This window comes from Falco biarmicus, chromosome Z (assembly GCF_023638135.1).
Source record: "Falco biarmicus isolate bFalBia1 chromosome Z, bFalBia1.pri, whole genome shotgun sequence".
Taxonomy (NCBI): domain Eukaryota; kingdom Metazoa; phylum Chordata; class Aves; order Falconiformes; family Falconidae; genus Falco; species Falco biarmicus.
The window spans coordinates 54,901,544-54,914,771 of NC_079311.1; the positions used below are offsets into that span (position 1 = coordinate 54,901,544).

Sequence of the window (13,228 nt, forward strand, 5' to 3'; positions counted from 1 at the left end):
TACAGTTATATTACCTAACATCTTCAAAATCTACAGTCTACATCTCCTAAGTGGGATAATCAGTTCATGTGAAGTATACTTCCAAAAATACTTGACTCTATTGACTAAAGTATCCCACTTAGAGTTTTAACATGTGAAATTTGTTTATCCTAATGACCACATGCTTCTTATTAAATTCTAGTGTAAATCAGTATACTTCAGCCTTCACTGCTATTGTCATCCATTCCAATATTAGAATCATAATGTATTTGCTTTATTTAGTTCTGGTGAAAATGACAACTGTCAATCTAAATTTATTTTACTGCCCAACCCATTTATTATTATTTCTACTTACTTCAAATACAGCTAATACTAAAACAACACACCTGAACTCGGAATTTCCAGGTTGTCCCAACAGGAACGCCAGGTATAGGTCCATAATGATTTGAAGGAACAATAGTGCATTCCTTAGTGCGACCAACACAGGCCATGCCCTAAAAATACATCAGACAAAAAAAATTAGTATTATACTATGGAAGACTATTTGCACATTCAATGCAGATATCAAGAAATCTGATCATTATAACAAACACATACTTTAAAATACATTAACAGTTGTTAAAAGGAATGTTAAGTAAATAATACGTGTTTATGGGTTTGCGGGAGAGATTAGGGGTTGGTTGTGGTTTTTTTTACCTCTAGTCACCTTAATAATTCTTCCACTGCTTTAATTGCCAGTAGATAGTGGGCAGGATTAAACATTGTCTTATTGTCTGTGCAACCCAGTACTGAATTTTGTGTAGTGCATATATAAGTAGAATTATAGATGTAGCACATACATGAACAATCAGAGTAACGGCTATTTCTAAAATACACTCTACCTTGCCCCAGTCTCTCTGGCTTTCAGTACTGGCAGATGGCATCTTTGCTTTCTTTTTACTCTGTTTGAGCTTTTCTCCAGCCTTTACAACTTCATTAGAATCATTTTTGCAGGAAGGACAATACCTAAAAAAAGGTTTTAGTAAATTCTCAATTACTTCATAATAATGGCAACACATTTCTTGTAGCCAAAATAGTGTCAATTTGTTTATCTTGACTGAGTATTTCAAGCTAGCAAACATATACCAGTCTTAAGCAGCTGAAGCCTATGGCTTAAAAAATAAACCCAACATGAACAAATACTGTCAACTTCAAAAAAGGGCATTTCAATATCTTTGAAGGTAGAGTGCTAGAGGCAAAACATTTAACTATTCTTCCTCACATGATCTGTGAGAGGTCCCCATATCTCCTGTATGCTCTCTTCATTCTGTCCTCTTTCATTTAGATCACATAAAGAAGACAGCCAAGATCAGTGTATGCTGCTAACAAGTACTCATGGTCTGCTTCTATGTCCTGCCCACTCTACCCTTGTTTTTTGTGGCTAGTGCAACATATTTCACTGCAGACAGCTGAAGGTCAAACAGAGCCAAGATTATCATGTTAAGGTGTGTATATGCACACACACACACGCAGGCACACACTCATTCATTCACTCGACAACACTGAAGCCACCTGAAATACTGAGCTGAGACTCACTCCAGGTAGCACAGGCACCCTGGTGAGAAAGCAGGAGACAGCAGTATGCAGTGACTACAAGTAGAGAGAGAAAGGAAGTACACTGGTCCTTTTGCTGCTTCTAATCACACTTTTATTCCACTCCAGGAATGCCAATGCAAAGGCAATTGCCCGTGTTTCTGGCTCCCATGGGCTGGGTTTGGCCCATTTGCCACTAGTAGAGGAAGCCTGAACTACATTAACTTTGATCACCTAGTTTGGATAATTACCACTAGTAGTAGTACTACTACTACTACGACGACTGTTTTGGAAATAATAATTCACTCTTGTACATGAATAGAACAATTAATGATTAATGTCCACAGGGACAGACATCACTATGACAACAAAGGTGTTGAACCATCAAGACAATGAAGCTCTGTAGATAAAGAGAAAATAAAAATAATACAAGATGCTGTAACTGCCTAACACTAAGAATTTGAATGATATCACAGTTGTTTTGTTTTGGTTTTTTTTTTAAAAAAGAGTACCCAATAACCAATTAAGAAAAGGAACATGACATAATGCAGATTCACAAGGTGAATTAATTAGGGCATTTCTTGCCTCTTGATAGGATAACTATATTAGCTTTATATTTTTTAAATTGAGTTTTGTATGGAATATTAAATACTGTTTGCATGTGAAGTGGCTTAATCTCTGCAGGAGAAACATCATTCTTTCCTGACCTGCAGGCTCAGCCCCTGCATAGTTTGCCAGATTTTATACTATAAAAATACTAAATGGAAATTTCTCCACTTCTAAAACAAACAAAACCTGTGAAGAAGTTAAGGATCAGACAGCCATGACTCTTTGCTAGTATTCAAGAAGAAGGGAGAACATAGACCTCATCCTTGGTAGGAGATACTGCTTTGCCCAGTGCAACTGCACTCCTGCATATGACCAAGCATTAAGACTGCACAGGGCTGGTATCAATAAGTATCACAAAATTAACTGTCACAAGCCAGCTCCATTAACAGTATCTCCTCCATCCAGTGACTTCATCCACAGATGCATCTATCTACCTACATCAACAAATATTAAGAATCATATAATTACACAGCAGCCACTTTTTCAGACATTTTAGTTATATGAATTAAACTTCTACTACTTGTGGAAATTCACCATTTTTTGGCCAGAAATGTAAGTGGAAGGGTCCAGAAGTGCACTTAACATACAGCCTGAGGGACTCTAAAGACCAAGTTGTCAGTAAATTTAATTCCTGTGTGGTTGTCTACAAAGCACCAAATCTTCTGCATGGAGGAAAACAGTCCTGGCACCTATGCAGCGCAGTTATAGTGGTACTATTGGAAGAGGGTAGGGAGAACTAAGCAGTAAAGGCTACATCTTGAAAAAATTTCTGTTCTTCATGTAGCCCTCTGAAATAGAAGTAGGACAACTCATAAGAATGTTTCACAAGAAGCTTTTGAAAAAGAATGGGTACTGGTGAAGACTAGAACACTAATACCTAATCTGAAAAACATCTGAAGCACTCAGCAGGCCAAGACAACTTTAGCACACTAGCTAAACCAAAGAGATGCTGATGGCTGGTGAGGTTTCAGTATCAGTATCTTGACGTGCCTATCAAACCTTCTCTGTATTTGAGGGTGTAGAAGAAACCAGAGAGAATCAATTGTTTCCACAGTAGAACAAAGGATTTGTGGGTTTTGTGGCAATGTATTTTCTTTATCAGAAACTCTCCTGTGACTAGTACTGGAAAATAGATGGACTTTACTGTTGCTGGAGTACCGGATTAGAACTGATTCTTAGAGTAAGGAGCAACTGAAGAATGGATGGACCGAACAGATGTGTACTTCCAGATAGATGGTCTCATTGAATATTCTGAATGAAGGAAGTAAAAAAAGAACTTCCCAGCTGCTATATCCAAAGGTCAGGTGCAATCAGGTAAGAATACTGCTTATGTATTGCAGTCAGTAATAAACCATTTGTGTGCTGGGAATGGTTTCCAACAAGTGACATCAACTCACTTGTATTAACAAGTAGTGGGAAGCACGAAGATGTCACACACAGTCTGCCTTGACAGCAGAAAACTTTGTAATATTTCAGTGACATGCTGTGTAATAAACACTGCTGAATAAACACTGTAATCATTTTGCAGATGCAAGAAGTGGAAGGCACATGGACAATATTCAAATAAATGCTATTTTTAGTTCAAATGACCCATACATACTTCTAATAAGTACTGAAAATTTTTTAGATAGTGTTTCAAGACAGCAGTTCCTCCAAAAATGAATACAACTCTTCTCAGGGCAGAAATTTTATGGGAAAAAGACCAGCTTCCAACAACAGTATCCTGTGGCCAAAAGTACACACTTAGAAACACCTATCTCTGTTAATGGTCTCAATCACTAAATCACACACTGGCATGAACACAGAAGGAGTTAAAAAATACAATGCCTCAGAAAAAACGCAGATCATTAGGCACTGACCAATAAGCAAACCTACCATGGCATCCACATACAGGAGATACAGTCATTCACTTCCACAGAATGTTAAAACTTCCAAAGCACTTACACAGATTTTTATATAAAATTTAATCACAAGGTCCAAAGACATTCCATAAAATGTATTCACAGCCATCTTAGACATTTATTGATGTCTATGTAATGGAAAACTTTATCAAAATAAAGTTCTACTTATTACTCTTTTATAAAGGATTAGCATCTCGTGTAAGTCACAGGCAGGTGATAAATACGCACCATGTAAACTGTAGATAGCTATAAGGATACAAAACAGTTCAGAGCCCAATATAACTTAATGGGCAGCTAATGGGTGCATGCAGATTCACTTCAAAATACAATTATCTTGATTTAACAATGTCAGTTAGCTTGGTTTTCCTACTGGCAGAACCAGGGACAGTAGAAATGAAGAGTAGCAAGGTGCTGGTCCTCCCACAGCAGAAATCAATGGAGAATGGAGGAACAGAAGACACAGAAGGGGCACAGAGGCAGCAACAGGGACAGAGGATGAAGGGAAAAAGAAGGGTAAGCGTAAGAGAATTGTTCAAGCCGTGAAGCCTGAACAAATAAAAGACTAGAGAACAGCACTGTTGATAAACACAATCAGATCAGATAATGCCACAGAAGATCATAATGAATAAAATAAACATACCAGTTCTGAAAATCCATAACGGTCATTAAAGCTCACTACTAATCCTTTGTGAATTATTTAAAAGAATTACCTTGACAGAAAACATAAGACTTATATTAAAAGTAGATGGATTAAAAAAGGCAGAATTAAAAGAATTCTTCAGTATTATCTCTCATGAAGTGCAAATAACAAAAAGGTACCATGTATAGAATGGCAATATAGGTAAGTAAATCATCCTTGTATATTTACCAGTCCTCATCTTCTGGTATCTTGCTTAAGGGAGGGTTCAGGCAGTATATATGATAAGCCATATTACATTCATCACATAGGAGCTGCATGTGAGCATCCTGCTTTCCACCACACAAATAACACGAACAAAACCGGCACTCCTTATCTGGATCAGCCCTACAGTGCTTGCATTCAGGGCCACTTTTTCCTGTCAAAAACAAAGAAAAATTCAAATACCATGTATCTTAGAGAAGTGCATTACTCTATCTACTAGGAAAAAATTACTCTTGCAGATGAACATTGCCCTCTTAAAAATGTTTTTTTCTTACAATGAGGTATTTGACTACCCAGGCTAATGGGTTTTCTTCTGCTGTATAAGCAAGCAGTGAAGAAAATTACTAACCTCTCTTGTTTTCTCCCCTCCCACTCCCAACACGCCACCTGCACACTCTCCCTACAGATGGAGCCTTGCACAATCTCTAGTTGGAGTCTTGTTAAATACAGCCATGAAGAAATTCCAATTAGGCAACTGGTAACAGTCAAATAAGATGCAAGTACAACTTGGAACAGCTCTTTTCCCCACAAATAACCAGTTGTTTCACAGCAACAGTTTAGTTTATACACACAGAAACACTAACTTTCTGCTTCAGCTCACTTGGAAATTTGGACCCATGAACCCCACTATGAAAGAAAATCACTGCAATTGATTCCTCAATCAGGGAAAAAAATGCTTTTATACAAGAGAAAAACATGTAGTAGCCTAAATTAGAGATGCAAGAGGAAAGGGAAGAATCACTGAATACTTCTAGCAGAATTAAACACTTACAGTCTTTAGTCAGAATGACTAGTCAGAAATGTATGAAACAAGTAGAAGGTCCAGAGAAATGAGAGAAGACTTCAGAAGTGAACTTGACTACAGCCCAAAGAATTCCAACATTAAAATAAAACAAATTCATTTATTTTTTCTGTGCAAAAGTCATCTAGAAATGCCACGGAAGTGAAATTGACCTTGAACTAGTGTAATACAATAATTAACAGAGTACTTCCAAACTTCTCTGGAAATAGTATTTTATCTGAAAGAAGTAATTAGCTTTGAATCAGAAGACAAGACCAGAAATACCATTTGAGAGTCTGGAGCTGGAAGTAGGAAGCTGTAGAATCTAGACACTTGAGACACCAGAGAGAACACTTTTCTTAAATTTTAGAATGGGCCATAAAATGTTCCGAGTACCATTCCGGAAGAAAAAAAAACCCACAGGGTGCAAAAGCTCAGAAACATAAACAGCTGGAATACCAATGCTTGGGATAAATTTTCTCCTAAGTCCACAGGCAACCTATCTGAGGAACTTCTGAACTGTCTAGTCAATGTCTACTCTAAAGGACAACTGACCTAGAAGGACAGACAAACTTATTCCTATCATAATCTTTGTCCAAAATACCCAAAAGTCATCAGTTGTACAAAAAATAAAATTCTCTTCTCTGGAACAAAACCTTATTTAATGTGTCCATGATGTCACATGCAAGTTCATTAATAAGGAATCTGAGGGTAGCCCCACTACAAAAATGAAAACAAACAATGTCCTCAAACCCAAACCCCCTACAGCCCTTTGGAGGCAGCATGAACATCAGATTCTTCCATAGATGCTATGCAGAAAGAATATAAGACAAAAAGAGAAGGGCACAAGCAACAAATCATATGATTTAAGAAAACACTGCCTGTTCCCATGAAAGATTTAACCCTTAGGAAAACAGAGAATTTTTTTCTTATTAAAGGACTGATGCCTTTCTGATTTTAAGGGAAGACTAGAATTTGTCAAACCTCAAATATGGAGAACTACCCCATGTTTCTCTGACTAGCGCAAGAGAACAATATTCAAGTTTCCATCTCCTCTCAGCTTTATTTTATAATTTTCTTCACCAGGAGTCATGGTCTAAGTTGCCACCTTGAGAAGCTGTATAGCTTGTCAGTTCCTTGTAAGTTAGTTTGCTTGGATAACATAAGCAATCAAAGTAAATATTCCTTCTAGGAGCTGACTCTTGAATAGAAAGATGAGATGGATCTCTGACGTATCCAGAGTTCTGTATATTTTTAACTTTTTCCTATGCACACTGAGAAGGAAAGGACTAACTAAGGGTTTGCAGAAATCCCAGTGCCTTCCTGCTGAAGAAAAATCTGCCTTCCCAACTGAATACCCCTACAGAAAGTTTGATTCACATAGATATATCACTGTAAAACCTCTGGAGAGAAAGTCCAGACTGGAAGTCTTCTAAGAAAGGGGGACTGGAATGCCAAGCATTGTGGTACATCTGCAGCCTTTCTGAAGGACCTTCAAGAATACTTTTATCTTCAAAGGTGGAAACAACTAGACTTAGAAAGGGAAGGGGATGGAGTTTTGAGTAACAAAGAAAAGTCAGGAGCTGCTGATGTATTAGGTATCAACAGGGGAAAACCTGTGAAATGCCTCAAAGGAATGAGGGTTTTTTTTCTCTGAAAAGGTGACTGACATGGTCAATATCCCAAATGAAATGTCTCTACACTGGTGCATGTAGCATGGGCAGCAAACAGGAGGGGCTGGAAGCAACTGTGCAGCTGGAAAGCTATGATCTAATCGCTGTCACTGAACTTGGTGGGACAAATCACATGGCTGGAGCGCTGCAACAATGGCTACAAAATGATCAGAAAGGACAGGCAAGGAAGGAGGAGCAGGTGATCTGCCCTCTGTGGCCTGATTGCACAGTCCTGTCTGTGAAACACAGCAATGAACAGGTCAAGAGCTTGTGGGTGAAAATAAGAGGCCAAGCCAACAAAAGGAACTTCATGGTTGGTGCTTATTACTGGCCACCCGATCACGAGGACGCTGATGATGAAGACTTCTTACTTCAGCTGCAGGAAGCCCCACACTCACAGCCTCTGATCCAGCTTGGGGACTTCAGTCACCCTGACAGCTGCTGGAAAAGCAGCACAGCAAGCTCTAAGCAGTCCAGAAAACTCTTGGAGAGCATCGAAGATAATTTCTTAATCCAGGTGACAGACAGCCCCACATAGGAGAAGTGTTACTGGACCTGTTGCTTACCAACACAGATGAACTAATTACAGAAGTCAAGACCAGTGGCAGCCTGGGCTGCACTGACCATTCCCTGGTAAAATTCACAACCTCGAGGGATACGGGCCAGGTGAAGAGTCAAGACCTTGAATTTTAGGAGAGTGAACTTTCAGCTGTTTAGAGAATTACAGGATGGGACCCCCCGGGACACTGCCCCCAGGGATAAAGGAACAGAACAGAGCTGGCAGCTCCGTAAGGACATTTGTCTTACAGCCCAAGGGCTCTCAATTCCCATGTGTGAGCAATCAGGCAAGGAGTGCAGGAGACCAGCATGACTGAGCAAGGACCTCCTGGTCAAGTTAAAGCATCAGAAGGAAATGCACAGGCACTGGAACCAGGGACACGTACCCTGGAAAGAATATAGGAGCACTGTCTGGACGTGTAGGGATAGGATTGGGAAAGCCAAGGCACAGCTGGAGCTAAATTTGGCATGGGATGCAAAGAATAATAAGAATGGTCAGAAGGTTGGTCAGAAAAGGAAGATTAAAGAAAAATGCACCCACCCACCCCTTCTTTTCTCTGCTCCCACAAACGAGACAGAAGTACTAGCGACAACCGATACGGAGAACGCTGAGGGACTCAACAGATTTTCTGCCTCAGTTTCCAATGGTAATCATCCCACATCTCTCAGGTCCTTGAACTTCAAGGCAGGGACCGGGGGAATGAAGTCTCTCCCACTGTAAGAGAAAACCAGGTTCAAGCTCTCCTGAGGAACCTGAATATACATAAGGCCATGAGACCCAATGAGATGCATCCCAGGGTCCTGAGGGAATAGACTGAAGGTACCAAGCCACTCTCCACAGTATCTGAAAAGTCATGGCAGACAGGGAACGTCCCCAGTGACTGGAGGAAAGGGAATATTGCACCCTTCTTTAAGAAGGAGGAAGAGGAAGACCCTGGGAATTACTGACCAGTCAGACTCACCTCAGTGCCCAGTATGTCATAGAACACAGACTCCCAGAAGACATGTCAAAATACATGGAACACAGAGAGGTGACTGGAGACAGACAGCACGGCTTCACCAAGGGCAAATTATGCCTGACTGATCCAGTGGCCTTCTACAATGGACTGACTACACCATTGGACAGGGGAAGAACTACAGATGAAATCTTACAGACTTCTGTAAGGCTTTTGATACAGCCTCTCACAACATTCTTGCTGCTAAATTGGAGAGAGATGGGTTTGATGGATGAACTCTTAGCAAAGAGTGGACAGTCTGCTTTCAGTGGCTCAATGTCCAACTGGAAACCAGTTGTGTCCCTCAAGTGTCTATATTGAGACAAACACTAATACCTTCATCAATGACATAGATAGTGGAATTGAGTGTGCCCTCACAAGTTTGTGGATGACAAAGCTGAATGGCCCAGTTGATACAGCAGTGGGAAGGGACGTCACCCAGAGAGACCTTGACAGGCTTGAGAAGTAGGCCCATGTGAACCTCATGAAATTCACTTAGTCTGAATGCTAGGTCCTGCGCAGGACAATTCCCAGTATCAGTACAGGCTGGGTGATAAATGGATTGACAGCAGTCCTGCAGAGAAGGACTTCGGGATACTGGAGAACAAAAAATTGTATATGAGCAGCTCAGATAGCAAATCACACCCTGGGCTGCATAAAGAGAAGCAAGACCAGCAGGTCAAGGAAGGGTATTCTCCCCCTTTACTATGTGCTGGTGACACCCCATCTCAAGTACTGCATCCAGCTCTGGCATCTCCAGCACAAGAAAGACATGGACCTGTTGGAGCAGGTCCAGAAGAGGGCCACAAAATCAGTCAGAGGGATGAAACGCTTCTCCTACAGAGGCAGGCTGAAAGAGCTGTGTTTGTTCAGTCCAGAGAAGGGAAGGCTGCATGGAGACTTCATTGTGGCCTTTTGGTACTTAAAGGCGGCTTATAAGAAAGACAGGGAAAGACTTTTTACCAGGGCCTGGAGCAACAGTTTTAAATTTTAAGAGGGTAGATTTCAATTGGATATAAGGAAGAAATTTTTTATGAGGGTGGTGAGACACTGGAACAGGTTACCCAGAGAAGCTGTGGATGCTCCACTCCTGGAAGCATTCAAGGCCAGGCTGGATGGGGCTTTGAGCAACCTGATACAGTGAAAAAAGACCCTGCCCATGCCAGGGGGGGTTGGGCTAGATGAACTGTAAAGGTCCCTTCCAACTCAAACCATTCTATGATAAGAAGTGCTAGAACACTGCAGTTTGGTTTGTCTTTTTAAGAGAAAACATATAAAAGCTGAAGAACATAAAAGAAGGATCACTAAAAAGCAAAAATTATGAGCTACAGATAGAAGGTCTAGTGAGGTATGTACTGACTGGAAAACATGAAGAGCAAATGTGTTAAGGGTACCCGCAGTGGTTATTTTACAAAGCCTCAAAGGCAAAGATCAGATACACTTAAAAAGAAAGACAAAATCTCTCATTGTACTGCTTCTACCTGTCTAACTTATAAGACTTATCTGCATACTATTCAGATAGAAGTAATCTGCCCAGGGTTGTTTTGAAGAGAAAGGAAACACTGTAAGAATGCTGATCAACAAATCTGCCACTTTTCCAGCATAGCTAAGCAAAACTCATGGTCCGTCCAAGGTATCAACACCAATTCAAGTCATGTCAGACTGAAGAAGTCCCAGGTAACTGGTATCCGCTTTGAAAAATAGGAAAAGTGATGACTGAGTATTCCTTAAAGAAACTCACTACTTTACCTCATCCGATAAATAAAAACCAAAAAGAAACTGCTTATTTTTCTCTCTCTTTACTACCACAGACTGTTTAGGCCTATTAATTTTACTGGGTTTGGTTGCAAAACCAGTTTCTTAGCCCAATGATTAGTAATAATACTTTTATAAAAAAAAAACAGGAAAAAAGCAGAAAGGTCGACATATTCTAGTTCATTTAAACAATACCTGGAGTCTTCAACTTTCTCCAACGTACAATCAAGGTACAAACTGTCATCTTCATGACATAACTTTAATTCTTCCATTTCTGCTTTAACTATGACCTCAGTCAAATGCACTGATTATATCTGCCCTATTGGTCACACGAAGGCAGCTCTGTTCACCCCTACCAACACTGTACAGTTTAGTTGCATATATCATTTCATATTCTCTTCTTTTGCAGGAACAGTTATCTCATGTTCGTAACACAAATTTGGATTCTAATGGAAGTAATATATGTTGATATCGAAGTCTTATTTCCATTTTGCATATAAAAATTTGAAACGTATTTACAAGCATGTTGTTTCTTAGTTTTCTAGTTTTCTGATAGGTTTAGCTCTACCTTTTTCCTGGGCTGCAGAGTTTATATTTCCATTAAATAACCTGAAAATAAGTACTTTATTTTTAACTGTAAGTGCTGATCATACATGTCATACACATTTTATCTAATTTACACATACAAAACCTACCTAACGTATGCTCAAGGAATAACAATTTTTCTGCAGAGGTAGCCTACGTTGTTTATCTGATGAAGATTATTTGCAAAGTAGGGATTCTGTCTTTTGGTAAGGGCATGGACAGTAGCTTAATATAGACAAAAATACAGTCAATGCATTTTCTGATTGTGTGTCAACAATGTCATAGAGTATTGAAGGCCAATTAGTTCTTTGAATTTCATCCGCCATTGTTGTAACAAAAATCTGCAGCTTTTCATAGCATATAAGCTAAGGTATGTATGTTTATAGATACATAACTATATATTTAAAAATTTTAGATACAAAGTACTAATAGGGATGGAAGTACAGTCCAGAGGTAAACAGTTTACAGCATACAGCTCAACGGATGTACACTGTGCATAAGTGAACAAATCAGAATCAGATGAACAGAAGTGAAAAGGGCAGTGTGGTGAGAAGGTTGGCCTCAGGAAAAAGAGCAGTCTGAAACAAGAAATAAGGCTAAATTGCCAGATCAAGTAAGTTTTCAGGGTTACAATTGTAAAGATCGTATTTCTGTGTTACATTCTCAAGATTATATTTCTGTGTTACATTTATTTAAGAAGGTTTGTAAACAGTATCCTTAAGTGTACAAGAATGGGACTAGGAACAGAATGAAACAAAACATACATAGTGGTGCAAATCTCTACACAGATGGCAATATGTGAGTAGTTTAAGCAAAGAGACTACCAATAAGGAAATAGCTTTCAACACAGGAGGGAAAGAGCTGTAAGTGAAAATAAAGAGCTTGACTTTGAAACAATAATGTGGCAAGCATTGCAAGATTGAAGGCTGCACCTCGAACCCTGTGTTCAGGTTTGGGCCCCTCACTGCAGGAGGGACGTAGAGGGGCTGCAGTGTGTCCAGGGAAGGGCAAGGGGCTGGGGAAGGGTCTACAGAGCGAGTCCTATGATGAGCAGCTGAGGGAACTGGGGTTCTTCAGGCTGGAGAAAAGGAGGCTGAGGGCAGACCTTACACCCTCCAGAGCTGCTGGAAAGGAGGTTGTGGCGAGGTGGGTGTCGTCTCCTCTCCCAAGTAACAAGCGACAGGGCAACAGGAAACAGCCTCCTGTAGTGCCTGGAGAGGTTTAGGTGGGATATTTGGAAAAATTTCTTCACCAAAAGGGTGGTCAAGCATTGGAACAGGCTGCCCAGAGAGGTGGTTGAGTCACCATCCCTGGAGGTATTTAAAAGATGTGTAGATGTGGCACTTAGGGACACAGTTTAGTGTTGGATTTGGCAGTGCTAGGTTAACAGCTGGACTCGACGAACTGAAGGGTCTTTTCCAACTTCAATAATTCTATGATTCTACAACAAATAAACACGTCAGATCAAATGGTGCCACTGTAGATAATTTTATAAAATCACCAATATACTAATCAGCCATTTCCTTCACACAGACATAATTTTAAAAATTAATTCACTACACAGTAGCTGCAGGGAAGAACTAAATGAACTGCAGTAATTTTATATGCCCTTTAAAAAGTTTCATAAACAATTAGACTTGCAAAATAAGTAGGTATATAAATGCAAAGCAGTATCTGTAGATCTATAACTTTCTCATACTGCAATTTTTTAAAATAAAAGATGTTTTAAGACATTACAAAACCCCTTTAATGTGACCAAGAAGAAATAAACAGAATGGATAGTTAATTTTTTTGAGTAATCTGAGGAAAGTAAATCATAAATAATGAATAATTAATTGTGAGAAGTTCATTTAGAGACATTCATATTTTTACTTTTAAGAATACCACAGCAAATATTTTTTTGCTCCTCTGAAAAAACA

At 39.6% G+C, this 13,228-nt stretch overlaps 1 protein-coding gene across 4 annotated transcripts in view; it reads right to left on the minus strand.

Annotated features, from left to right (window-relative positions):
* UHRF2 (ubiquitin like with PHD and ring finger domains 2) overlaps positions 1–13,228 on the minus strand; it is a 96,831-nt gene that overhangs the window by 21,455 nt on the left and 62,148 nt on the right. For all 4 annotated transcript variants that reach the window (XM_056325140.1, XM_056325139.1, XM_056325142.1 and 1 more), the window contains 3 exons: positions 4,930–5,116; positions 861–984; positions 366–473 (listed from right to left, as the gene is read on the minus strand). In XM_056325140.1, the coding sequence (XP_056181115.1) occupies positions 366–473; positions 861–984; positions 4,930–5,116 (419 nt within the window). The remainder of the gene's footprint in view (positions 1–365; positions 474–860; positions 985–4,929; positions 5,117–13,228) is intronic.